This window comes from Podarcis bocagei, assembly GCF_964188305.1.
Source record: "Podarcis bocagei genome assembly, chromosome: 9".
Taxonomy (NCBI): Eukaryota; Metazoa; Chordata; class Lepidosauria; order Squamata; family Lacertidae; genus Podarcis; species Podarcis bocagei.
The window spans coordinates 66,495,342-66,523,247 of NC_138134.1; the positions used below are offsets into that span (position 1 = coordinate 66,495,342).

The window sequence follows — 27,906 nt, forward strand, 5'->3', positions numbered from 1 at the left end:
CCTGAAGCGTCTGTAACCTGAAGTGTAGGTAACCTGAGGTACCACTGTAAATTGTTTACTACTTAGAGCTTTTTTTGGGGGGGGGGGAATTAAACTGATGTTTTTATAGAAAGCACATGAGGAACTGAGGAAACACACAGTGAAACTCCTCTGCAAACTTCAAACATCTGCAAAAAGAAGAAGTCATGAGCAAAGACAGAATATAAAGGTTTTGATCAGGGCTTTATTTTCCCCATTCCAGCTCTACAAAATGGTCAACTAAAACATTTTGAATACACATTTACAGTATTGAATGCTCAACATTTACAGTATATACACACAATTTTCTAAAGTTTTGCTAAACAAGGCAGAGTGTCTCACCCAAGAGAAGTGCAAATGAAAAAGTATAGGGGTTGGGGATGTTTCCTTTTGATCACACAGTTTGCTTGAACTAATAAAATACAGATCGTTGAAGAAAATGTTCCGGCATGTAATTAAAAAAACCCCTTAAAAGCTAAAGCAGCAAGACATCTTCACCTTCCCTGAAAAGATTATGCTCATTAAGAATTTACTGTCCCAGGTACAGTTCAGCAAGCTTTAACCTTTAGTTATTTTAAGTTTACATGACAACAACCAGACTTGGCACTGCTGCAGATATCCCGTGATGGCCATGGGTGTGGGTTTTTGCATCCTTGAGTATGTCTGGTCATTTCTGCTAATATACTTAGGCTGTTCCTGAAAAGCACACTGGGAGAACCTTTTCAACTGTGTCCTAAACAAAAACAATCAGATTCTAAAGTGATGAGAGCACATCCAAAGTGACCAGGAGGCATTTCACTTTTTAATGAGCAGCGAACATTCTACATGTTTCTTAACAGTGCAAACAGAGCTGGCAGATCCAGCTCTTCTCCTGCATTCAATGGCTTAAATACAGTCTTATTTCAATACAAATGCTATAAAAAGTACACCAAAGTAACCCAAAAGTTACACCTTTACATTAAAGTTAAGTTTTACATTTTTATATGAGTCACCTTCAGGATGAAATAAGTAATTAGGCAGAAAATTTCCTAAGAAAAAATATATTTTAAGTCTCAAATTTCAAAGGCCTACAAGTGACTACTGACTTCAGTGCAAATTTTCCTAGTGATGCTTCTTAACTTGAAAGTCTAGGCCATTTCTTCAGGTTAAGGTCTTTTTAGAGCTTAACTATCACCCCCATGGGGTCATTGCTGTGATTAGTTTGAAAGCTGAGATCTCTAAAAGTAGTTATTGATCCACAAATAAATTCTGGATGGGGGGGAAATTCTGGATGGTGGAAAGTAATTATATTTTCAAATAAACATTACCCACATGCGTTCAGTGAATGCTGTGCACCCCAGTGTCTGAAAGGATACCTATAGACAGAGCTGTACACATGTAGGCACTCCATATGATCAGGAGTCCAGACCATGCCAAATGTACGAGCAACAGCTTGTTAGGAGGAAGGTAGTTGCCAAACTTTCTTTGCAAGGTACTTCAGAGTACTCAGTTCCATTAGGATCTCAAGATATGGCAAATACAGAAGTCACTGCATTGTTTTGTTTCTTTTAAAGAAATATCTAATCCAGCTTCAAGGCACCTCTTCTGATGTTATCTCGGCATCATGGGTGCTAGTGCACAGTGTGTCTGCCCCAGAGTAAGAGGTAGGAACCTACAATACGGCTCCTTCTCACACTAGTTATTGCTCCAGTTCCCAGTGGGCCAACTTTTTCCACAGTACCAGCATTTCCTATGCATTTCCTATGCTATTTTCAATTTACGTTATCACAGGAGAAGCATCGAAAGGACAAACACCATAGCTACTCCTGCACCACCAAGGTAATTTTAGAAGAAGCCTGTAAATATTTAGGTATTACTGGTGATGTTGTTTCATTGATTTTGATAGAATCAAAGGTTTCCAGCTTGTTCAGTCACCCTGTCATAAAGATTTGATATATACCATCCTAAACCAAAACACACAATGAACTCAAGTAGTACAATGATGTAAACGGATTTCATTTTTCTAGAAGTCAGACGTTAATAACACGTGTTGAGTTTCACTACACAGTTTAGTCAAGCAGCACCAAGCAGGGCAAGAAATATGGAACCTTGAAAGCTCACAGCAGAAGAAAGCTCACTCACACCAAGTTCATAGGGTAGAATCCTCCAGAAGGTTCTGTTGCACAAGCCTCACTGAAATGAATGGAAATAGATGTGCTGTTGTGCAAATATCCTTTGTTTCAGTGAGACTTCTGTAGAAAGAAACTTCCATGAGGATTACACTCCTAATGCCTTAAATCCTGTTTAATCACTCCTCACCATACCATGTTTTTGGCATTCGTGTGCTTTAGGTTTATTACTTTCATTTGCTTTAAAAATATTTTTTATTATCACATGATAAAAAGAAACCACACAGAAGCATTTAAAAAGCAACTCATGCCTTGAATATTAGAAATGTCACATTTCATGCAGACTTCGGTAAGGAATCTCAAAAGTGCAAATCATATGGAGCACATCTATCAATAGAAGTGCTGGTCCTCCCCACAGGGCATGAAGAAGTAATCTCCAACTCCGTTACTGACTAAACGCCCTTGAGACTCCATTAGCGGTGGAAGCACTAGATTCATCTCACAGCATAGGACTCCAACTAACATTGTTACGAAAGTGATCTAAATATTGCTGAGTTAGCACTTGTATTGCACTTACCATAAAGGAAGGGGGAGTTTCTATTTAACACGTCCAAACATTGGAGGCACAAATGAGCACATTCCAGAGACTAATCAGTCATTTCAACCCCAAAGCCCTGGACAGAGTTTGCTGGTAGAGAAGAGGCCTGCAACTCAAGTAGGCGTTTTGTGCTTTAAACTGGTCTTTAGGATGCTATGAGGAAAAGCCCCACCCTCCCAAAGAACATTTCCCTTTTACAAGAAGCCATTCCTTTATTTTTATTTTTCACCTGCCTCTTAGGCTTTTTAACTAAAAGCAAAACCAGCCTCAGGCATCCATTTACAGGCACGCTTTTCCTGTAAGGGTTCCTCCATTACAGGCCCCTTTCCTATTTTGGGGAAGTAATGCAACAGGATAAAACAGATGCCATTTGGTCAAAGTTTAGTGATACTGTCAGCTAAAATGCAGCATGGCAAAGTGTCATTAATTGAGCTGGAGTCATTAATATCATTGCACTAAAATGTATTTTGATGAACTGCATACTCCCAAACATTCGTTGAATTCTTGTTCCAGAAGGAGTGTGCCCACCGTTGTTTAAAAATAGTTATTTTTAAAAAACTGTAGCTGGGAACCAAGGGAGAAGGTTCATCTCATCAACCCAAGGAACTAAACTAGACAGCAAAAACATGCAGTTAGAAGGAACTTAAATCTTGCATGGCCTCCTAGATGTTCACAGTAATCTTAGTAAACAAACATTCATATCTTCAGACACACAGCCTGACTTCGGTCCAACATGTCATGCTCATATAAGCAAAACCTGCATTTCCAGCTGCACTTCTCTTTGTAGTCCACAGTTTGGTCTGCCTATCCTCTCAGCGATGGCTGAAGAATCCCCTTTTCAATGAGATGCGTCTTCAGAGTTTTGTAGACATTTAATTGCTGCTCTGGCTGAAGCACCAACAGCTGTTGCAGGAGCTTGCTGGGATTGGGGCCTCTGGCAATTAAATTGAAGGAGACAAGGTATCAATCTGCAATACCACTTGTGATCAAATGTTTGCTTATAAACAGCTCATCCAAATGAAATTTTCGCTGTACTGGGGACAGTACAGCATCAAAAGCATGCCAACCAGAACATATGCAAACACCTTAATGAGGTCACAGAAATTCAACATGAATAACCAGATCTACTGAGAGACACATTTCCTCATTATGAACATCCACCCAAGCACTCATTACTATAGGGAGGGAAATTTAAGAATGTCAGAACAAAGCTAGGTGTATAACCTACCAGTCACAAAAACTGGTTCTGCAGTACAGCAGGATAAGTATTTAATGGTTTTTGTATTGGTTTTTGTTTAAAAACCAATAAAAATTGTTGTTGTTGTTTTAAAAAAATAGTTCTGCATGTGAGGAAATATGAAATGCTGCTCCCTGCACCACTACAGAATTGGGGCCCTATTATTTCCCCTTGCATAAGCCCATTAATGGACCTATACCTTTGCATCTGAGTCTCCAGCAACTCAGAACAGTAATGTCAGATAACAAGATGATACCAATTGCCACTGGCACTTTCTGAGAAGTTTTACACATAGAACAATGTAGAGTACTGGGACAAGCAACCAGCAACTCTGTCCTGACATGCATCTAATGTAAGCTTCTATTAAGTTAAAGCAACCATTCACATTGCTACCTACATCCATTACTTCCATTTGGAGCCATTTCCTTAGCCCCGACAATGAGTTCTCTTTCTGTTATGAGCCAGTGTAAAAGACTGAGCACTTTTCAAAGGCAGCAACACATAGAGCAGGTTACAGTAGTATCTGAAATGAAGACTCATGTAACGACTTCATGTCAATTCTCTGCAATGAATTATTAATAGAGAACATACCTTATGAAACTGGTGATATAGACATGAACAAATGTAGACATCAGATACTGACAGTCACAACGATCCATTATTCCGCCATGGCCAGGAATGGTGTCAGCAAAATCCTTTAGAAACAAGGAAACTCAATTTATTGTTTGAAGATAGCTGTCCTAATTAATACTAATTATATATTTAATGTAACATTTCTAAACTGCTTTTAAATCAATTTATCAATTATATTTAAGTTACAGATGCAATATTTAGTCAATTAATCCATAACATGTTTTCAATTTAAAAAGATACCCCTAGGTAACTGGGGCAGCAGATTTCTATTTCTACATGTACTTACAAAAGCGACACAGAAGTCTCGGTACAGGGAAGATTCATACGTCCAGATTCATACACACCTTGATTTTGAAAGCCCTTTTGAATCCACTTGCAAAGAAGCCTCCGAATGGTCCAATTAAGGATGCAAATGTTGACAAAGCAATGCTGTGCATCTGGAACGGGCACAAATTCACTGTTTCCTACAAGAAATTATGGTCATTAATTTTTCTTATAAGAAACTTAAGTTTTCTCCATATCCACAGTTCCCCCCTTAAGGACAACCTGGAGCATTAAATGCTTAAAAGGATGGGCACCTTACTCAAGAAAACAGACCAGCTTTACCTCTTCTTCATCTTGACCTCATCAGTGAAAGAAGAGTATCCAGCCTTCTCAGACCAGCGTGAGGTCGGGGTTCAAGCAAAGTTCCAGAGAGGTCTGTACACTTTAATTAAAGCCTCCCTCTCATTTTCTTCTTTTCTTAAAATTAATTTCTCCCTGTCCCTCTTCCCTAGTTATGGACCGGCAAGGGACATCAGAAAAAGGTTGTTGGGGAAACAGCCTTAGGTCTAGATACATGGGGGAGCTTTCCCTGGCTGCCATCTTCTGCAGAGAGGTACAAAGTGGGTATAGAGCAAACCACATGGTGCCATTTCCTTCTGGAAGACAATGAATGATTAGAAGAAGGCAGGTGGATTGGCCTGGCCTGGCCTGCCTATTTCTACACAGCAGCAGCACAAAGCAGGAGTTACTTCAGGCAACTAAAGGATATTTGTTCCCTCCTCCTCACGCAGTTGCTATTTAACTTACTCAAAAGGAAGAAGGGAGAGAGAATTGGGCTTTTAAAAAAGCATTTCATTCAGAATGCCAACTTTGAAAGATTCAGCTTTGCCTTAAAGATTTTGCTTTACTTACCCTTCCCAGCACAACCTGAAGCAAAGGTGGTATGGAGTACTTTTGTAACTGGAATAGTTCTGACGGTTCACACTCTGTGACAAATCTGTTGGTTTCACTGTTGTATTCCACGGGGCATACAAAATACTGATATTGAGCCAGAAGGGTGGCAACCTGAAAAGCACAGTAGGCGTCCATAAGATCTTTGTGACAAGTTGAGGGCATCTTGGACTTCTTCAGTACAAGGAAAAGGAGCAGTGGTCTTACCTGTGATGGGCTCATTGTAGGAGGATAGCCTCCCTCTGGGTTGCTTCTCCCATTCAATCCAAAAGGCAAGGTTTAGGTCCCAGCCTTTCTCCCCAAATGCTGTTGAACTACAACTCCCATCACCCCTAGAGCTCAGGGATGATGGGAGTTGTAGTCCAACAACATCTGGGGACCCACAGGTTGAGAACCGCTGGTTTAGGCAAATCAAGCTTTTGCTATGCTCTGAATGGGAGAGAGGCCCCCCTCCCACTTTGGACAGCTTCAAAACTGAGGGGAAGAACTAGTAAGACACAGAAAAGAAAACCAAAGGAAAGGAGTTCTGCCCAAGCTCATCTCCAGTCTGAAAAAAAAAAGGGAAGGGAGCTTCCTCCCAAGCAGAGCAGAGCAACAGCCTGATATGAACAAGTCCTACCTTCTGGAATGAATGGGAAGAACAATCCCAGAGAAGGATATCTACCTCCACCAAGAAAAAATGGTTCACTCCTCCCATTGTGCCCTAAGGCACTTTTGAAATGTTTTCTGCAGAAATGAGGCTACTGTTGGAATGGTTGTTCCCATGCCACTCCAGGTGATGTGTAGATCTCCATCCTTCTCCTGAGGCCCTACCCACCATCTGAAGTCAGGCAGCTGGTGACTGAATACAGGGTTTTCACGCCTGTGGCATCCTTTATGTGGAATGACCTCCCCAGAAAAGTTTATCTGGTGCCAAACATGATGTCTTTTCAGTGCCAGGTAAATGATTGTCTTAAAAGTGCATTCTGCCCTAGTCAAGACAAAGGATTAAAAAGTCCTGCCTGCTCTTAGGACAGAAGGCAAATCCAGCAGCAGTCGCTCTTTCAAGGTTTCACATCCAGATGGGTGTTGCTCCAATTTATGCAACCAGGCAAAATCACCCCCTTTTCCAAGGCTGTCCCTTCTTCCAAGGAGGAGCAAAAGAATTTTACTCCACACCAAACCAGTTTCTCCATCCCCATCAGCAGCAGGAACAGCTACTCAACTGGGGAGAAGACTCTGGGGGACAGGTGTTCTCTCCAGCATCACACTCTGTTGCTACTGTCTTTAAAACATGAGAGTGTGGCGCTTTGTAATACTTGTAGAAACCAATTAGAATCCTGGTATTGAAGATCTGTCGCTGCAAAGGCAGCACCGGCAGCCTGGAAATCACGTTTTAATAGGGTGAATAATTTTGAGGACCATTATGGCCGATAAGAATAATACCCTGTATTGTAAAATGCATACAATTTAGCAATGTTTTGTATATAGATGCTTTTTTGTGAAATGCTGGACTTCGCTGACTTATGAGTTACTGCTCTGTGATTTTAAAACTACTGTCCTCATATACTACCCAACGATTCTTATACTGAAGGGTGGTCTATACAGGGACCAAATGAAGATATGTCCACCCAGGTGGCTAGGGAAGGTGGTATAGTCACATGCCATGCTGTCACTCAACCAGCTCTCTTCTGCTGCAGCAAAGAAAGCTGTCTGCAATTGTGATTACAATCACAAGTCAGCCTGCCATCCACAACTTCTAGACACAAAGTGGTATTCCAAGCCTTAACTTGTCAAGAGCCTGACGCTTGAAAGCTTCAACAGACGGGCCACATTTCAGAGCATTTCACGCCAGCTTCAAATCAAATGCAATGAACAACACCACATTAATATGAGAAGGGCACATCCACTTACAAGGAATCCAAACACAACTGTGCTAAAGAAACCGCCAATGAAGCCTTCCCAGGTCTTTTTGGGAGACAGCTAATCAGAGAGAGAAATGAAGAAGTTACAACAATTTTTGCATTTCTGTCCAAGCAAAACACACACACATAACATAAGCAGAACTTAGATCTAGTATAATCAGTTGATGTTCCAGTGCTGTACTACTTCTAGAGTAGTATGCGTAGATATGTGTATATTATAACAGGTAAGAATGCTCACCCTTTAAAAAGTACACCTCCATTTTCAATTATTTTTCAAATAAGGTAGTGGGATTGTGTCTGAGGGCAGCAGTGACTTCAAAGACACATTCAAATAGGAGCCTGTAAATTACTAATGCAGATTAAATGTGTCTTTGACAAAATGACTGCTAATGCTACTGGGGACTAGGATCATGTTTTCTCAGAAATCAAAATCTGAGGTTAAGAGTGCCAGAAATACAACTAATGCACTCTTATCACCAACAAAAGCCAACACTGTAGACCCATCCATAGTCCTAATTTTTTTCCTCCAACAGTAAGAGGTCCTCTGACAAGTTAACAAAACATTCAAGTATAGAAAATAGCAAAGAATATAACAAAGAAAGCAATCTGTATGTGTACATAAGAAGCATGTGAAGAATCCGAGAACACAACTAGCAAGCCATACTGTAAAATTGGTCAAAATTATAGTTAGCCTAGTTGCTGGACAGAACAATCCCTTCCAAAATAGCCATAATGTGTTGAATAAATGTGCAACCAGGATGTGCCATATTCTGCAGTTCCCCAGGAAAGTGTTAAACTTCCACAGAGTAAATAGAAGCCAAACATGAGCCAAACCTATAAAAAGTTATTTTGATTATTTACTGAACCAATTTTGTACCTTAATTAACGGAGTTCTCCCAAAGAAGAATCCAAAGATATAAGCAGCAATATCATTGCAAACAACACTTGAGATAGGAACAAGAAACCTGAGCAGTAAAAAGAAAAAAGTTTTATAGTTTAGAGTCAACCCAGAGGTATTATTATGAAGAACAGTAACTTTGAAAAAAAATCCTGGTCAACTTGCAAAGGCAAATTCATAGGACAGCAACAGTATACTTTTTAAATAAAATAATAATAATAAAATAATAATAATTTAAATGCAAATGTTTACAGAATGATCACTTTGAGATGGCTCTACAATATGAGGAAATTCTGTACACTGTAAATATATGCCAAACACTTTGAAAGTTATGAAATGAATCAGAAAAAATGAATCAGAAATATGTCTGGAAAAGAGATGGATACAAAGCACATGCTTAAAGAGACAAACACTTCCTGTAAATTAAAATAAATCCAGGCTATGCATCAGCAACACCCCCTCACCACAAATAATTAGATTCATAATTTATGTTTGAGTCTCTTCTTGCAATAGGAGACCCGCTTTCCACTTCAGTCATTGGCAACTGCTAGACAACAGGAAAACAGAGTGGGAATCAACTAACTGCCTGAATTCATTCAAAGGCTTGTGCTAACCGGCAGAACCGTTGAACATCATTCTTTAAACTGCTGACACTCATTCCATATCACAAATTCCCTCAGTTTCAAAAGCAGTTTGCCCCAGAGCTTGGAGGGTTGCTGTTGAACAACCAGAAGTCCCCTTTAGTTCACAAAACTAGCGTCACAATCTTTTGGATCGTGGTCCTTGCCCATTTGTAAGGAAGAGGGAAGCTTTTCCTGAACACAGGGCAATCGCACTCCTCACCAGCAATGCAATTTACTCAGGATTTAACCATAAAGCTAATGAAATTTACTGAGACATTTGCATGACTTCTTGAGGTATACCCATCCATACTCCTTATAGTTAATTCTGGCCTTTCATCATAATCCTAAAGGCTCTGGAAGAAAGTTTTGCAGTTACCCACAAGACCTCCAAGGCAATGTATTTAGAACTGGCACTTATTTTCTATGACCTACATTCAGCTGCCCTTAATGCTAGTTGAAAATTAGATTACAGTGGTGTTGACCAATATTTTAAGACTACTCAGAGGGTGAAGGTTTCAATTTTGAATTGAATTTTAACCATTTTATTGTTTATTCCAGATATTTTAAGGCCTAGACAAGGCCTCATGGAATATCTGCAGACAAACTTGTGAAAGAGAAAACAATTACCAGACTCTAGAAACATACTATTTAAACAATTGAGACATATGTATAGATTTGCAAGAATTACTGTCCCCTTACCAGATCATGCCTTCAAACAGATTTTGGATGACAAGATGGGATTGTGTTACAATGATCAGCAAAGTGACATGAGTCCATGCGAACTGTTAACAGTGCAATAACACAACAGTTAGTGACACTACAACAGATCAATACATCTAAATAAAAATGGTAGTTTAGCTGAAGGAGTTGCACAGACATTCTAAGAAATTAGAGGTGTAAACAAACAGTATCACAATCTAATTGTATTAATTTTGAAGATTTCTATTAAAACTCCTATAATTTTCCCATTTGGGAATTTAAATACTTTTAACCATCTATCTTAATGGGAATGAGGAAGAACGAAGGTGGAAAATAATAGGATAGTCAGCATATACATATAAGACAATTTAGAATTAGAACATTAAAGATGTTAGTGGCAAAGTTATGGTGATGGCATGCAATATAATGATGAAAAATTGTCCAGACAGATGCTAGTTCCTACAAGTTATTGATGAACAAAGGATCAAAACTACACTACCTGCAGACGTACTAAAGAAGAAGAATCCCTTCTTAAACAAACTGTGATTTGTCATGTGGCAACTCTAGAGAGGTTTCATACAATTAAATTACCATTTCAAATGTAGCTAATAATTGGTAGGCTACTAGGGACTAGACGTTAATGTCTGGTTCAAATATGAATCCCACTGATTAATATTCTCCCTATGACTATTCTGACACTTGCATATGTGTACTATGATGTGTGCTTTTTGTGTGTGCTAAGTAGATACTCTCAAATTACATTTACATTCAGCATGGATGCTATACATTTCCAAACTTCTAAAGTCTCTTGTTCTGATCTGTGATGAAGAGTTGTTTTAGCTGTATACACATTTGTACTGTACATATTTGAATGTGCACAAAGTACTAGTGCACACTTTTGTAAATCTACATTTCTGTGTTTTTATCACTCAGGACAACTGCAAGCACATCTGCAACCATTCCACAAAGCAGTACTATGTAGAGGCATTCAAAAACACATGTTGGATTAAAGTGCAGCCACTGAAAAATGCAAAATACTGACAGCCTTGAGGTAAGTCAATAATTTTAAAATAGTTATTGGTTTCTTACTGTTAACTTAGGCAGAGGTGAGAACATAAATGTCAAAGGTTTAATGTGCATTTAAATTTCAAACAATTTTCTTTATGTTCATGCTGAAGATTTTGAATACCCCAACAGTTTTGCTGGCTGATTAGTATAGAAAATAACAAATTCACTTTTTCCAAAGTGTAGTCAGTCTAGATTGGCAGATTGAATTAAGCCTTATAGCAATAGTCTTCAACAAAGAACCCATAATTATTACACGTTGAGTTGGTTTCAACCCCACTAGGCCATGTGCACAATCTGAAATGAGCCTAAGCAAAACAAAAACTTGTGTATGCACCCTGTCCTATTCCCACACAACTGGGAAGAGGGAATTCACAAACTTCTACTGCTGCTTTTGGTTAACCACAGCTAGCTATTGTCTTCTGGAGCCAGAACATGGTTAATATATAACTATGGTTACTTCAAACCATCATTTCAGAAGGTGGTTTGCTTTCAGTTAACACAGGTTATGTCAACCAGCTTGTTGTTCTGGAAGTGAAATCTTTCAAACTCCTCCTCCCAGTCATGTGGGGTGAGAAATGGGAATGGGGAAAGGAGAAGAGTGAGAGCCCAAAGCTGCATTGGGCACATTCTGGTCTATGCATATCACAAGAAACTGTGATTTAGCCTAAACATGTCAACACAGTCATTGACAAAGGTATCACTTCCATATCTCAAATCCAGATTTGTATTAACAGTGCAGGTTAATAACTTGTATTCATAAGGCTTTAAAATCTATTTTGGACATTAAACTTCAAAAACACAAAAAGCAAGAGATTTAATACTGCTAATTATTTTGACAACAAATTTAGCAGCTAAAGGATAGATACGCACCATGTAAAATTGCAGGCGATAGTGCCTCTTCACCAAGCTCAATACAAACAAACAGAAACCTATGCAAATAAAACAGAAAGCAGGTGCATGTTTTCCAGCCTTTCAGTAAACAGAAGCTAGCCAGTTGCATTGTTGGGCTTGCCCCCTCCACTTTGGTTTTCAATTGTATCAGTCTTAACCTCCATACTATAACTGTAAATGCTACTGTTTTCTTTAGAGATTGAAATTGTTTCCATTGTACCTCCTGATTATAGGGCCAATTTAAGCAGTGCATTGAACAAGATTGTCCAGATTCTTATATACAGGTACAGTGGTACCTCTAGTTGCGGACTTAATCCATTTCGGGGTGCCGTTCGCACCCCGAAAAGTCCGCAACTAGAGCGCCTCTTCCATGCATGTGTGAGGGGCAATCAAGCGTTTCTGCGCATGTGTGAAGTGTGCAGATCGTTTCTGCATGCACGCGTGGTGAACCCGGAAGTAAACACTTCCAGGTTTCCTGCGTTCGTAAGCTGCAAGTCCGTAACAAGAGCGGAACGCAACTAGAGGTACCACTGTACTGTAAGGAAACTGATGGCAAGGACTCAGTTTCCAAAGCTCCCACTGTTCATTTCAACTGTAAGCATAATTTTTGTACTCAGAGGCCAAATATTTAAAATTATAATTGCAGATGAGTCTTTAATGACTGATTTGGGAAAAAACAACCCTAAGATTTATAGAGTGCCTTTCAACAGAATCTCCAAGGCACTTAAAACTCAACATGCAAACTCCCAACAAAGACAATATGAATAGCTAAAAGCCTGAAAAATCACCCTAGGAGCTGAATGCTCCAACTGCCAAATGCCTAATGGATAGGAGTACCTTCAATGCTCTCTTAAAAAGCAGTATAGAGAGGAAGCCTGGCAGGGTTCTCATAGGAACATGCTCCAATAATTGTGAGTACTACCCCTGAAAACGTGTATGTATTATGCATCATTACAAATCTGACTTCCTACACACAAGCAGGGTGTGAGGCTTCTTACTAAGGACGGGCCAATTTCAGTTTCTTATTTTTCAAATCTTAAATTCAGTTTGCCATATCTCTGCATCAATTCGTAATTTTTAAAATAAATCTTTATTTCCCCTAATATAATGTGTTCTTGTATGTTATTTCACCAATATATCCATTTTTATGCACACATTTCTCTAACAGCATATTTGGTGTGCTTCTTTTGTTTGGAGAACCGCAGGACAAAATTCAGAGAACTGTGAGTTTTGAACAATAGCTGTGTTTTGCTTTTTATACTGTTTTGGGATGTACCAATTAAGAAAGTTCACATTAAAATGTGAACCGTATCTAAAATCTACCCTGCTCTGAGTTATTGTTGTATATAATAAGGTCTGCATCCAACAGAGCATTTTTCATAATAGCTTTCACTGATGCACGGTTATTTGACAAAAGCGAAAAAGATGGCTGGTAACTTCTAAGCACAAATTTCAAAATTTGGGCATGTCACATGTACTCAGTCTGGTGCCTGCCTTTATTAAAAATGCAATACCAATGAGATAATCATTATATGCCCTCCCTTGTGCTTTACAACAAATGATTAGATTAGGCAGCACCACTCCCTTGATAATCTCATCTACATCTAGGTTTTAAAAGAAAGAGGGCACAAAAGTGCAGCCTCAGTAATTGTTTCACAGTTGTGAAAATCCTTTCCCTGGATGGCAACTTCAAGAGGATTTTCTGGAAGTGTTATTTGGTTTCCATAAAGTATGGCCCAACCTCGGTATTGTATAATCTACCAACAAAAAACAAAAACAGCCCACAGCTTCCTATACAAGGGCCACATGACTGGGACTGATGGAGCTGTAGTCTGCAACACCTGGAAAGCATGTTGGAAAGTCTTGACCTAGAACTTTCATGGCCCACCAAGGCATATTATATTTTCAAAGCAAGAATACACACTTTGGATTGCTTAAGAGTTGCAATACAATTAGCTGTTAAGTGATACTAATTATGCATTTTTGCTTAACAACTTAAGTGCCTTGCAGAATCAGATCAAGATCAGGCCATTCCAGATTCTATGCAAGAATGCCCATTCCCAAACTTATTCAACACTGAAGCTATTCATTAAAAATAATTCTGGAGCTGGGAGATGGGAGATGACTGCCAAAATGCCTTTACCAAGTTACTCAGTGTTTACTGCAACCCATGAGTGTGGTTTTCAAAGGTTGCATATAGTTAATTCTGTAATTTCTGTGAACGCTCTCTTTTTGTCTATTAGCACAGAAAGGGAGAACACTGGAATCTGACATCAAGTAGTAAATAACTGCAGTGGCAAGTAACAAGTTGGACCAAGTTACCTGCCAGATAAAGTGTAAAAGATATAAACCGGTGATAGCGAATTAGGAACTGAAGTTGCTCTCTTCTTTGAACAAATGTGGCAAAGTAATCTGCTACAGTCTCTCCATAAAAGAAGTAGTTCACACACAGCAAGAAATACCTGCAACATATAAAGCAACTTTAGATACTTTCTAAGAAGGGTGCCCCCTTTTCTCTCTCTTCATATCGTTCTATATCTTTAAAGATGAAAATATCAAAGTAAGAAAACTCTAACATTTTGCATACTTAGGAGTCTTCCAATGGAGGCTCGTCGAAGCAAGCAAATACAACATGATTTGGAGGGGTATTTTGCAGGGGATACCAAAAAAGTAATCGTTTTAAATTGTTACATTTCTTTTAACTATGTCCATTATTGAAGCATTTGATGTCTCACTTATTTTAATTCAAGTACAGAAGTGAAGCACCACAAAGCCAGCAGTTAGAAGCAGTCAGTAAATCCTCAGCCTGTGCTTCCACTAAAAGTCACCCCTATGGATGTAATGGGGAAAGGCTGGAAACAGCTAGAACTGAAATTACTTACCAGCTCTGTGTTCGAAACCACGGCAACTCGTAAGAACGATAGACTCTGTAACCTATAGTGATGATTTCATGGAAACACTTTACTTGTATGCTCATGACCTGAAATCAAGGTAAAAGGTGAATGCGAGTCCAAATTTTAATACAGGATAGAAATGCATCATATTCATATGCTGGTGTTCCTAGATAATTGGAACTGGAAGCTAATCTTAGGTGAGTCATAGTATTTTGATATGGCATAGCTCATTTCACAGGTGACTTTAGCAGGTTCATAGGCACTCCAGAAATTCAGTGCACAGGCTTCCTGGTTCATACAACATCAAGGGAAACTCTCAATGCACATTACATTGTGTATAAAGGCCTGTGTTCAATATTGCTCCAGAGACAGGAATTCACTTGGCATTTCAGATTTCAACTACAAGTTTCTAGCTTCTACATCTTAACTGAAACCTCAAGTAGTGCTGGATTATAAAAGCAAAGGAGACTTCCAGTCTATATGTCTATGCTACTCAATTAGACTGGTTTCACAACGGACTAATTGAGAAAAGGCAGGCTGAAGTGATTAACAAATTGGTTTTCATTTATGCTAAAACAAAGCAAATAAATTTTAACAGTTCAGGAAACTTACAAGCAGCATCAGCATAAATGATCCCATGTAAATAATCAGCGAAAAAGCTGCAATCATAGCTAAAGTTAAAATCCCACGAATCCACCAATTCTTCCATCTGCAAAAGAAAAAAAAATCCATAATGTTACAACTACTTGCCACCTCATAACAAGAGAAACAAAATTAAGTATTAAGCCACATTAACACTCAGCAACTGAGCAAAAGAATACTGATGAGTCTAATGTAACTTTTTCATGTTTGAAACCAAATTCAATGTCCAGGTCAGAACACCACTGACAATGTGATCTTTTTAATTAGAAATAAGTCCCACTAGGTTCAATGCGGTTCAAAAAGTCTGGCACCTATAAACTCATAACACTAGGAAGAGATAATGAGATAAAAACAATAGGCCATTTTTTAGAATAATTGTCTCCATTCAAATGGCTCCCTGAATGCATCTCCAAGCAACTAATTCCAAGAATAAAGCTTTAGCTTACATACAATCTGCTTAATTTATTTTACAGTAATATGTTCAGTTTTATTTTTCCATACCTGGAAGACAACCCAGAAAGGGCCTTCTTAAAAATTTCTGGAGTGCGGTCTGTTGGTGGAACAACTTCAGGAATGTCTGAATCGGTCCTGAGGTCTAGCTCCGCAAATCTATCTTCTCCATCTACATCCTAAAACAAAGCACATGATGCAAATACGCTTAAGAAGCTAAGAACACACATAACACCAGCATATTGTTTCAACATTCAACGTACTGTAATATAGAAATTTATTATAATTTATTATTATTCCATTATTCGAAATCAGTGGCAAAGCATGATTTCATGAGAAGTCAAATGCTAGAAATTCTCAACATTGTGAACAAATTTATCTTTACAGATACAGCTTTTCAAAAACAAATAAGAAAGCTGTTTTTTTTAAAAAAAATATGGAAAGTAAGATCCCGCCAAACTCAATGTGCTTGAACACTGGAAGAAGTCAACACCAACACAACAATAGATTTAACAAATTGTACTCCCTATCCTTATTTGAGCTGACAAGGTACCAACGTGAGAACACAGAAAATAAATGAGAGAACATTTTGGTCAGTTTTTTTTTGTTTTTTTTTTTGAGGCATGCATCATGCTCAGCAGTCCAGTATATTTGTATTAACAATTTATGGTCAAAATAATCCATGACCTTCTTTCCTAATTTGACTCTTTTTATTTTGTTAGTATGTTACTTTAATTGTATTGTTCAAAACAGCAATTAATTCAAAAACTGTAAAATAAAAATAAAATAAAAGACAGGATAGAAATTATACCTGTACTCATACTTCACAGGGGTGGGGAAAATATTCTTGACTGGACACCAATAAATTTGATGCTGGTGCCTAAGAATGTGAGATGTTTTCCATCCTTGGCTCTTTCTACATTTACTGCCATATCATTTATCAAAGATAAATAGGAATTAATTTCATTATGCATGAACACTGTATCTTACGACTGCCGATCAGAGCACAGTATGAATAGTCATTCTGAAAGACTTACAGTAGTGTCAGCTAAAAAAAAGCAAGAGAGGAAACCCAAATCTGCTGAGAGGAGTTTAATAGCAATCACAAGATTTTAAGGATAGTTATCAGCTGAAAGAAATTTGTTGTAAAATAAAACAGTTAAGGGAGAGGAGAGGTTTTTCTTCTTAACAAGAAAATGGGCGGTATTTTCTTCTCCTATTTTCAGTATAGACTTGAACTAAACTTTGGCAAGCTGAAGCCTGCAGTTTGGAGCCTGCTTAAGGGCAGCACTGAGGATAGGGACTGGTCCCCAGCCCACAAGGCTATCTAGTGACGGTGAGGCACCCAAGGGGCAAAATCATTAAGGGTTATACAGGCAACTCCCCACTTATGTGGGGGCTACCTCCTGGCCCTGTGTGCATAAGTGAAATAGAGCTAAGTGGGGAAACCCACTAAACGCCCACTAAACACCCTCTCTACCGCTCTAACTTCAATCCATACCAAAAATACTGTATCCAAAAATATCCACAACTAAAATTGAAGCTCTGGGGTCGGCAGAAGGATGTGCAGGAAAGCAGCTGCTGCTGCTGCACTACCCCACACAGCAGCTGTTTGGCAGGGAGGCTGAGAAGCCTAAACAAAGCTTCCTCTGCCCTTAAAGACATCCTCTTTGGGCTCTGGGGAGGGTCTCCTTGCAAGCCATGAGGATGCCTGTACTGTAAACATGTAAAGCTCAAATGCAATTCTGTTAAACAAAGAGACACTTCTTTTTACAAGAGTAGGAAGAAGTTTAAAAGAGGGGGGGGGATTGTAACTCATTTCTTCCATTTCTGAATATTGCAGGTTGAAGAGACAGTTTCTGAACCGAAATAATTAAAACTTCATTTTATCTACTATAAGATTGATGACTACTGCTTTTACCTTTCCTCCTCCTTCCCTCCATTTTCTCAACTGTGGGCAAAACAACAGAGTAGACCCACTGAAATTAATGAAACATGACTAAGTTAGGTTCATATATTTCAATGGGACTACTTTGAGTAAAACCCAAGGTATGCCTGATATCTTTAGAGTGCAGCAGCCTGCTGCTCCATCTCTAAGACTGGGCATATAAGAGATTTGTACCTTAAAATTTAAGAATTGTAGAAAACTCAATAATTTTATATGCCAAGTTACACATAATGCTTTCCACAAGCTTAATAATAAAGTATTGAAAATAAATATTGTATATAATTTCAGTTTTCCCATCCTTTCTGTTTTTTTCCATGAGAAAGGGGGCTGCAGAAAAAGATCATCCACCCCAGTTTCAACATTTCCAAAATGTTTAGGTTTCTAGCCTGGCTTTCCCCCCCCAAAGAATACCGTTCTCACATTACTGCAATTCTTCTCTCCTTCCACAGGGTTGATACCTTTCCATGAAAAAGAATGGGACATTTTATGAATTGTCAATCTCTGCAGGAAAAGGCCAGATTCCCAGTCCTACCACATAGTAGTTACCCATTCAAGCTTTTCCAGAATAGAGGTATCTGAAGAAGTGTGCATGCACACGAAAGCTCATACCAAGAACTAACTTAGTTGGTCTTTAAGGTGCTACTGGAAGAAATTTTTTTATTCCAGAATAGAGGTTAAGTCTTTATAGTCCCCCAAATAAAAAAAGGGAAGAGCTCAAACCCTGGCAATTTTAAGTCAGAATGTTTCATCCCAAGAAGGCATCCACCCTGAAACAGACTCAGGTAGAGGAATTAACCTCATGAACTAGACCATCAAAGTAGCGTACAATGCAAAGTGCAGACATATGACCATCCTGAAAACTACAGCTTGGTACTCCATATAACTATGGATATGAGGAATTAGTAGTCTCTCTCTTAAAGAGACTGTACCTAAAATCCACAATGTTTTTTAAATGTCCTAATATGTGACAAAGACAGCAGACCTTCTCACAGAACACTTGTATGGCTACAGAAAACCAAACCATTCTCTGCAATTTCAGCAGCTAAATCAAATCCAACCAATAATTTGTGAAATATTTTAGTAATATTATTGTTCAAATAATCCACCTGCCACTCTACAATTATCTGAGCTACATCCCAAAAACGAATGAGAACTTTTAGTTTGAGTTTCTGCTTGATTATTTTAGACTGAATTTTTTGAGGTCACAATGCTGTTGCTATCTTAGCTGTTCACTTCTAGTTTTTCCCTTGTACCACAGCATACCTCTAGCTTCCAGATGCATCACAAAGCCAGAGATTGGAAGTTTGGATTCTGAAAGCAACTGCCCTAGTTTAAAGTTCCAAGTATTTACTTATTCCAGAGGGGTAGCCTGTAGAACAAAAAGAGTCTTGCTGTGGCTCCTTCAAGACTAACAAATATATTGTTACATAAGAACTAGAGCCCACTTCATGAAATGTTCATATATCTCAACTGAAATATAGTCCACTTAAGCTTACACCATAATACATCTGTTAGAATTTAAAAGGTGTCACATCTAAGTAACTTCCTAGTTTATTCCAGGGTTCTAGTTATGCCCTTCTCAAGTACAGTTAGCTGTCATACAGCCCAATGCTATGAATATTTACTCAAAGTGAAGTCTCAGTGAGTTCAGCTAGGTTTACAAATAAGGAAAGCATGCACAGGGTTGAAACTTGAACTACTCTATGACTTTGATAATTCTAGAAAGCTGGAAGGTTTAAGGCAGGCATAGGCAAACTCAGCCCTCCAGATGTTTTAGGACTACAACTCCCATCATCCCTGACCAGTGGTCCTGTTAGCTCGGGATGATGGGAGTTGTAGTCCCAATCTGGAGGGCTGAGTTTGCCTATGCCTGGTTTAAGGACATAAGGTGCTCCTTCAACAGCCAGTGGAGTACTATTAAAAAGTATGCTAAGGCTATTAAAAAGAAAGAAAGAAAGAAACAGAAATAAGAGTGCAAAGTAGTATTTCTAAAGCAATTTTAAGCATGAAAGGATTCAAATGTCTGCCAAAATAATTGGCTGCATGAGTATTCTAACCAATTTGGTCCGTTTTCCCATTCTTGGTTTAACATAAATCAGTACAAAAAGCTTGGACACATTATGGCCAATAATCTGTTCCCAGAACACATCATAATCATAATCATACACTATTACTTATTTTAGCTGCAAAATTTCCTGTACAAAACTAACCTATGAAACTTCAGTAAACAGACTAGTTTTATGCTTAAGATCAAATTCATATTCCAATTAGAAGTTTAGAAAACTATGTGGCACTTTTCATTTTTATAGAGAAATCTGGTAGTAGTACAGTTCCTAGTAGTACGAGCCAGGAAGTCCCTGGTTCAAAACTCACCTTAGGCACAAACTCACTAGGTAGACTTGAGCAAACTACTATTCTTTATCACCTCAAGTCCTCATCTGCAACATGCAGCTAACACTAACCTATTTTAAAGGGCTGCTATATGGAAAGGTAGCATACAAATAAAATGACTGATGAATGCATATTGATATACATGTGAAATGCTTCGAACACTAAGGGTGACAGCCAACTGTGGCCATCTGTGAGTGGAACGGACTGCAGGGGGAAGGAAGGGGAGGAAGTGAAAATCACCTCACATAATGTTGCATGTCACTCCATGTGCACTGTATAGTTAGTATTATTAGTTTAAGCTTTCCATGTAGTATGGCTTACTTGCATGAGTCATCTGGATTTCTTACCCTGCAGAGAAGGCACTTGTAGCATGGTACATTTTGCTCACTTGTGCCTGATGCTGTGGCACCCTGCAGTATAGTATGTGGCAGAATGCAAAATAATATGTTAGGAGCCTTTTAAGTGTGCAGCCCTGTTTTTGTGCTGTGCCACCATTTTTCTTGCCTCTGCTGTTCTCAGCCCCTTCGCCTTTCCCTCACTTGTGTCACAACCTGATGGAAGGTGGAGTCCAAGACATGTGGAGGGCAATAGTTTGGGGAGGGCTGCCTTGTTTTATGTCCCACTGCTTCTCCATAAGCTGTCATTGTTCGTGAAACACTCTCCCGAGGAGAGGCTCACCTTGTACCATCATTTTATATATTTAGGCACCAGGCAGAAACTTTATAACCAGGCCTTTAACAATTAGTCTGAAGATGATTAAAAGAGTCACTGATCAGGGGCAGAGGACATGTTGTGTGACTAAAGCTCCAGATTTAACTCCCAGCCCTACTGCTTCCAAGAATTTGTAGAGCTGCACACTGCCAGGCTCATAGGTTTAAGATAACTTATTTATACAAAATAAAGCAAGAGACTCCAATGGATTGTAATAAGCAGCAAGTAAATATTTCCTTTGTCTTTCCTTCACACAAACTGGAATGGTAAGCCCTTCTAAGAACAAATTGTACCTCCACATCTAACACTGTCACAATTTTAGAGTTGGGCAGCAACACTTAGCTTTTTTATTCTGTTGAGATGTCATTTGCTAGCTGCTTGCTCATTAAACAAGGGATTCCTAGCAGTCAAGGGCAAACCCAGTAGCCCAGCAAAACTTTGCTTGCCAAGCACCTGCTACAACTGCAAGCATCATCAAACAGTAGCAATGGTAACTGTCCAGGACAACATATGACTGCCCAGGACAACATTGTTCGCTGCTGCCATGCTGTTATAACTGCTCAGCTGCAAATTTCTCCTTCCCAGGCTCACAGGATTGCTCACTAATTTGTTTTTGTAATTAGATCAAACATTACAACATGTTGTTTAACAACACACAATACCCTCTAGGAGCTCTAGAGCCACAACTACACCAGAGCATTTCAGAGAATTTTTATTTTTTTAAATTTATTTTATTAAAGATTTTCTTGTTTTACAGAAGTAAGTGTAATGTCTCTCGTGTTTTTTCCATGTAACATTTTTACAAATCCGTTTCTTTTTTTCTTTTCTTTTTAAAGCATTTCATAGAATTGTAGAGTTGGAAGGGACCCTGCGGGTCATCTAGTCCAACCCCCTGCAATGCAGGAATCTCAGCATCCATGACAGACAGCCATCAAACCTCTGCTCAAAACCCTCCAATGAAGGCGAGTCCACCACCTTCTGAATGACTCCATTCCACTGTAGAACAGCTCTTAGCTGTAGTCCAACAATTTGGGGGGTGGGGGCACAGCTAGCAACTCCAACTCAAAATGGATCGGGGTGAATGGTCCCAGCTGCTGCAACCTAAATGTTCACAGTATCTCCCTCCCCACTACCACACCAAGTAAGAACAACAGAAGGGAACAGCCCTGACCCTGAGCATCATAGTCCCTTGCCCTACTCTGCTGGGGTGGGGGCTGGCTGTGACTGCATAGTAATTCTGGGGGAAGGCACTCTGCACATGCCCAGATACAGGGCATGCTTTTCAATTCTGAGAGAGTACTGGCCCACCTCCTGACACACCAAGGCTACGTTCCTCCACATCCCCCCACCCCTACCCCTGGTGGCCAGAAGCCCCTGGCCTGGACAAGGCTACCCTCACTCAACAGAGGTCTTTTTTTAATAAAAAATTTTATTGGTTTTACAACATTTTTTAAACAATACAAATAAAAAGACAAACAAACATGTATAATTTCATGACCTTTTTTCCATAACCTTCATTTCTCAGACTTCCCCATACCTCCCCCTTCTGCATCCCAATTTACTAAATTATTTCAGCAACTTCTAAACAGTTTTTGTCAAATGCGTGTTCTCTTAATCTTTTCTTTGACTTGATCTTATGTCACTGTATCCCTTTTTCTCTCAACACCTTGACATTTTAACATTCATCAATTTTATAATAGCTCTTAAGATAGACTTTAAATTTCTTCCAGTCCTCTTCCACCGTCTCTTTCCTCTGATCGCGGATTCTGCCAGTCATCTCAGCCAGTGTCATATAGTCCATCGCTTTCATCTGCCACTCTTCCACGGTGGGTAGATCTTGTGTCTTCCAATACTTTGCGATGAGTATTCTTGCTGCTGTCGTCGCATACATAAAGAAAATTCTATCTTTCTTTAACACCAATTGGCCGACAATGCCCAAGAGAAAGGCCTCTGGTTTCTTAGGAAAAGTACATTTAAGTACCTTTTTCATTTCATTATATATCATTTCCCAGAAAGCCTTAATCTTCGGGCACGTCCACCAAAGGTGGTAAAAGGTACCTTCAGTTTCTTTACATTTCCAACACTTATTGTCAGGCACATGGTAAATTTTTGCTAGCTTGACTGGGGTCATGTACCACCTGTAGATCATTTTCATAATATTTTCCTTTAAGGCATTACATGCCGTAAATTTTATACCGGTGTTCCACAACCATTCCCAGTCAGCAAACATGATGTTATGGCCAATGTCCTGTGCCCACTTAATCATAGCCGATTTAACTGTTTCGTCTTGTGTATTCCACTTCAGCAGCAAATTATACATTCTTGATAAATTCTTAGTATTGGGTTCTAACAATTCAGTTTCTAATTTTGATTTCTCCACCTGGAAGCCAATTTTCCTGTCTTGTTTATACACCTCCATTATTTGATAATAATGGAGTCAGTCTCGTACTTTAGGTTTCAATTTCTCATGACTCTGTAATTTCAATTTATCTCCTTCTTGTTCCAAGATTTCCCAATACTTTGGCCACTCGGCCTCCATATTGAGCTTTTTTAATGCCTTAGCCTCCAAGGGTGACAACCATCTAGGGGTTTTGTTTTCCAACAAGTCTTTGTATCTTATCCAAACGTTATACAATGCTTTTCTGACAATATGATTTTTAAAGGCCCTATGCACTTTGATTTTGTCATACCATAGATATGCATGCCAACCAAACACATTATTAAAACCTTCTAAATCCAAAATGTCTGTATTCTCAAGGAGCATCCACTCTTTCAGCCAGCAAAACGCTGCTGCTTCATAGTACAATTTTAAGTCCGGCAGGGCAAATCCCCCTCTTTCTTTTGCATCTGTGAGTACTTTAAATTTAATTCTGGGCTTTTTGCCCTGCCAGACAAATTTCGAAATGTCTTTCTGCCACCTCTTGAAACAGTCCATCTTGTCCAAAATCTGCAAGGTTTGAAACAAAAATAACATTCTAGGCAATACATTCATCTTAATAACTGCAATTCGGCCTAACATTGACAATTTCAAATTTGACCATATTTCTAGATCTTTTTTGATTTCTGACCAACATTTTTCATAGTTGTCTTTATACAAATTCAAATTTTTAGATGTCAAATAAACCCCTAGGTCACTCAACAGAGGTCTTAGCAGGTAGCTCACCCATGAGAGCCCCTCAGAGGGATCTTTAAGTGGCAGCAAGAAAGAGAAGTGGGGAGAAACCAGACCATTGTCAGAGGAGTCACCGATGACAACAAGGTTTATTATTTATACCCCGCCCATCTGGCTGGGTTTCCATCAGGAATGGGAATTCCAGGAATGGGAATTCCAGGAATGGGAATTCCAGGAAATCCCTTCCACTAGGAATCCCTTGTGAGCAAGCAGCTAACAAATGACATCTCAACAGAATGAAAAAGCTAAGTGTTGCTGCTCAACTCTAAAATTGTGACAGTGTCAGATGTGGAGGTACAATTTGTACTTAGAAGGGCTTACCACTGGGTTTCCCCAGCCACTAGGGCACCCACAGCTCCTTTTCTTTTTCTGCCACACGTCAAAAGTGCCTGTGGCACTCATAGACTTTAAAATATTAAGACTGATGATTCCATTGGTTACATGTCGGGATTCCCCCCCGGATGCTTTTGATTGATTTTTAATGTCGTTATCCTTGCCTGCGGTGGTGAAAGCCCACAGGAAGAAACCCAGGATTTTAAAGTGCACTAACAGCGTGTTTTTCACAACGCTACCCAAAGGCAGGAGCAAAGGGCAGAAGCTCATGCTATATTTTGTTGTTGTTTTTAAAACTACTCCAAGAAGCAATTCTTGAAGGTTGGGAGACTCTACAGAACAACTTTCAACAGGCGTTTGAACTAGGAGAAATTAGCATCCCCTTCATGAACACGAATAAGCATACAAGATTCTCGCTTAGTTCATAGAAGATGGCAAAAATGCAGTCATAAAGAGGCTGGCCAGTTTACTGCAGTTATTCAACATGCCTAGTTATCTCAAGCAGCAGATTTGATGGCAAGCCTATTAGCTTGTTAGCTTGGCTATACCACTTCAGATTGCAGGTCAAGATTCACATGACTGAATACTCCATTAAAAAAAAAAGGCACTGCACACAAGGCAACAGGAGATGCACCAAAGGATCAGGGATTTCCAGCCCAGTGTTACAGAAATTATGGCGCCAATGAAGGACTTATTTGCTGCCCCCAGGATGCAGTGTGCTCTTTCCAACATCAGGCGTACATGCAAACAAGTTTACAATAAAGTTAACACACAATTACCATACGGTTTTGTTTATGATAGATGAAGGTTCTTGTGTTGGAGAGTGGTGGGTAACGTCAAACAGGGGTCACCAACCTTTTTTGACCAGCAGTCAAAAAGTGGTGCAGGCAGAAGTCAGAAAATGGCTGCCATGACAGGCATGGCATAATACAAAATTCGAGAGTATAATCACTGCTACTTCTCTCCACCACCACCCCTGTCCCATGAACCTGGGACTGCAGAGCTGAAAGGCAGGATACTCTGCCTTCTGTCATCAGGTATGAGACCAGGAGCCATGAGGAAGCTGCTCCCTACGCATCCCAAGAAGATCATTATGGCAAGGAGCAGACCATCTTGGCCCCATTCAGTGGCCAGAAACAGAACAGCTACAGGGAACCTGTATTCCCCCCACCCCCTGAAAGAACACTCTGCTCCAACTGTCCGTTGCCCTGGAGATGTAGAAAAAAAGCAAGGGGAAAGGCAACTCCAGCCTCATCCTTCAGCCAAAGGAAGAAGAGCAAGCAACTGCTATTCAAGCAAGAACAGGGAAGATCAGCCCAATATGGGAAGATCAGCCTGACTGATACAATTTTGTTTCATCTTTGAAGAAGTGATCTTATTCTACCTTTTCCCTCCAGTCCCCTTCTCTTGTATGCCTTCTGTTTTAAGTTTATGAGCTTGAAAACAGGATCCATTTCTCTCTCTCTCTCTCTTTATTCCATCACTTCCTGAAGTTAGAAAGTTTGAAAAACTGGCTTGCTTGCTCAGGTATATTCAGCACCCTAAAACAACTGAGTTTACTGACAACACCACTACAATACCACTAGCTTTCATTTCCAAGTTCTGCTAGAATTTAAAAGGCAAAAAAAACAAAAAACTGGGCTCACCCATTTCCATTTCTTTCCTAGCAAATGGTGCATTTTTTGGCAAAGCATACATACACAGTCTAGACATAATTAAAATCTTGGCATCATTATTTCATTAAGATGCCTCTATTATGCTTTATATAGTTTCAGCTTTAATATTCAGTCATAGGAATGACACTTACTTCTAAAAGCCTACGTTTCAGTATTTAAAATCACATACAGTTTACGTAAGGCAGAAACACAACTGCTAATGAATTATTTCATCCCCTCTCCCTAAGGGCTAATAGGCACAAAACCAATGCACAGATATCCATGAAAGGGGGAGGGGGTTAAGCGAACAACAACAGCTTCTCCTCTTGAAATATTATATCTGAGCCCAGAGTCAAATGTCTGTCAGTTAGGAAACCATAAATATATAACCTGACATGGGTGTCGAAACAAGCTAACAAGAACAAATTCAGCAGTTTATTTTTTACTTCCTTCCAATGCACAGGGTCAATGTATTAGTGAACCGGCTGTTTACATCCTATAGCTAGTGAAAACGTAGAACAAGGGGAGGAGTGATGCAAAGAACAACCTTCTGCACAGAGTGCAAACTGCAGGTAGAGAGAACGGCCTCTTACCGCAGAACTGGAACGGTGCACAATATCCACATTTTTAAGCTTTACCAATTCACCTTGAATACTCTCAACCTTGTTAAGTAATGAACATGTTAAAAATGCAGAGGTGTGGGGAAGGGAGAATGACTTTCATTTTCCCACACCTTCACCGCAGGATAAAGGACGGTCAAGTGTCACTGACACGGAAGAGTGACTTCCTAAGAGAGAGGTGAAGAAAGCAAACACCTGCCCCAAATTTCATTACTCAGGCACATCCCCAGAGGTGAAATGATAACCGAGTGAAAGAGGAGACAGCAAAGAAGCGTCTCTCTTTCAAATCTTAATCCTCCGTGGGGAACAAGAACTGCTTACATCATACCCCAAGCAGAAAGGGTGGTGGAATCTGCTGGGAGGAAATGGTATGCGAAGTATCCTCCTGGAAACTGACAGGGCTCACACCTTCCATGTCCCCATACCTGGAAACAGGTAAAACGAAAAAGAGGCCCATTCAACCTTACCTTGTCAATTAGGTTTGCAGTTTCATGATCTCCACCAGCTCCTCTCTTCCTCAGCTCCGACATTTCCCTGGTGTGAGGTCAATAAAACAGCAGCAGGAGCAGGAAGTAGAATGTGTGTGTGCAGGGGACAAGCCTACCTTATAATAATGGGGAGAACCACAGGTTTTAACTGCAAAAGCCTAGGCCTCTAGAACCCTCCTACATCCTAGCTAGCTCCTTGCAAGAAAGCAGAGAACTGGGGGGAAAAACAACCCCAAAATCAGCTCCCCACTGCAAAAAAGACACAGACCAGAAGTCTCTCTCTCTCTCTCTCTTTTTCAAAGACTCTGCGAGGATAACCCCAAACAGAAGGGACCCACGAGGGCCCTCAAGAGTTTTCCATGATGCTACTTATAGCAGGGACCCCCAAAAACAGATGCCCTTCAAAAAGATCTCTGTCAAAAGGACTTCTTTGGCTACGCGTCCCGCCCCCTCTCTCCCCAAATAAATGGGCTCTGAGATAAGATTTGCTTTTTCCCTAGGCAAAGTATGGGGGGCCCCTCCCTCAAATAAAATAAAATAAGCAGGTGGGGAGGGGGTCTCTTACTCCAGAGACTTATACACACACATAAGGTGTCTTGTCTAATCCCCTCTCCCCGAAATAAAGCTCAGCTCTGTTCCTCAGAAGACTTAAATGATTGGGGGGGGGGGCGTTATGCGCAACCCACAATTAAGACTCCCGCCCAAAAAGG

The 27,906-nt window shown here is 39.7% G+C and overlaps 1 protein-coding gene across 2 annotated transcripts; it reads right to left on the bottom strand.

Moving 5' to 3' along the window:
• Positions 1-205: 205 nt before the first annotated feature.
• Positions 206-27,906, bottom strand: CDS1 (CDP-diacylglycerol synthase 1). 2 transcript variants are annotated; one of them, XM_081207182.1, is made up of 13 exons: positions 27,176-27,906; positions 15,930-16,057; positions 15,399-15,495; positions 14,775-14,872; positions 14,215-14,354; positions 11,872-11,930; positions 9,934-10,016; positions 8,591-8,678; positions 7,703-7,771; positions 5,771-5,923; positions 4,939-5,058; positions 4,553-4,656; positions 206-3,658 (listed from the first exon to the last, which is right to left on the bottom strand). In XM_081207182.1, the coding sequence occupies exons 1-13, from the start codon at positions 27,236-27,238 to the stop codon at positions 3,529-3,531; spliced, it is 1,332 nt and encodes a 443-aa protein (XP_081063308.1). In that variant the 5' UTR covers positions 27,239-27,906; the 3' UTR covers positions 206-3,528. The 2 variants fall into 2 exon arrangements, with proteins under 2 accessions (XP_081063308.1, XP_081063309.1); XM_081207183.1 differs by lacking the exon at positions 27,176-27,906 and adding an exon at positions 25,213-25,231.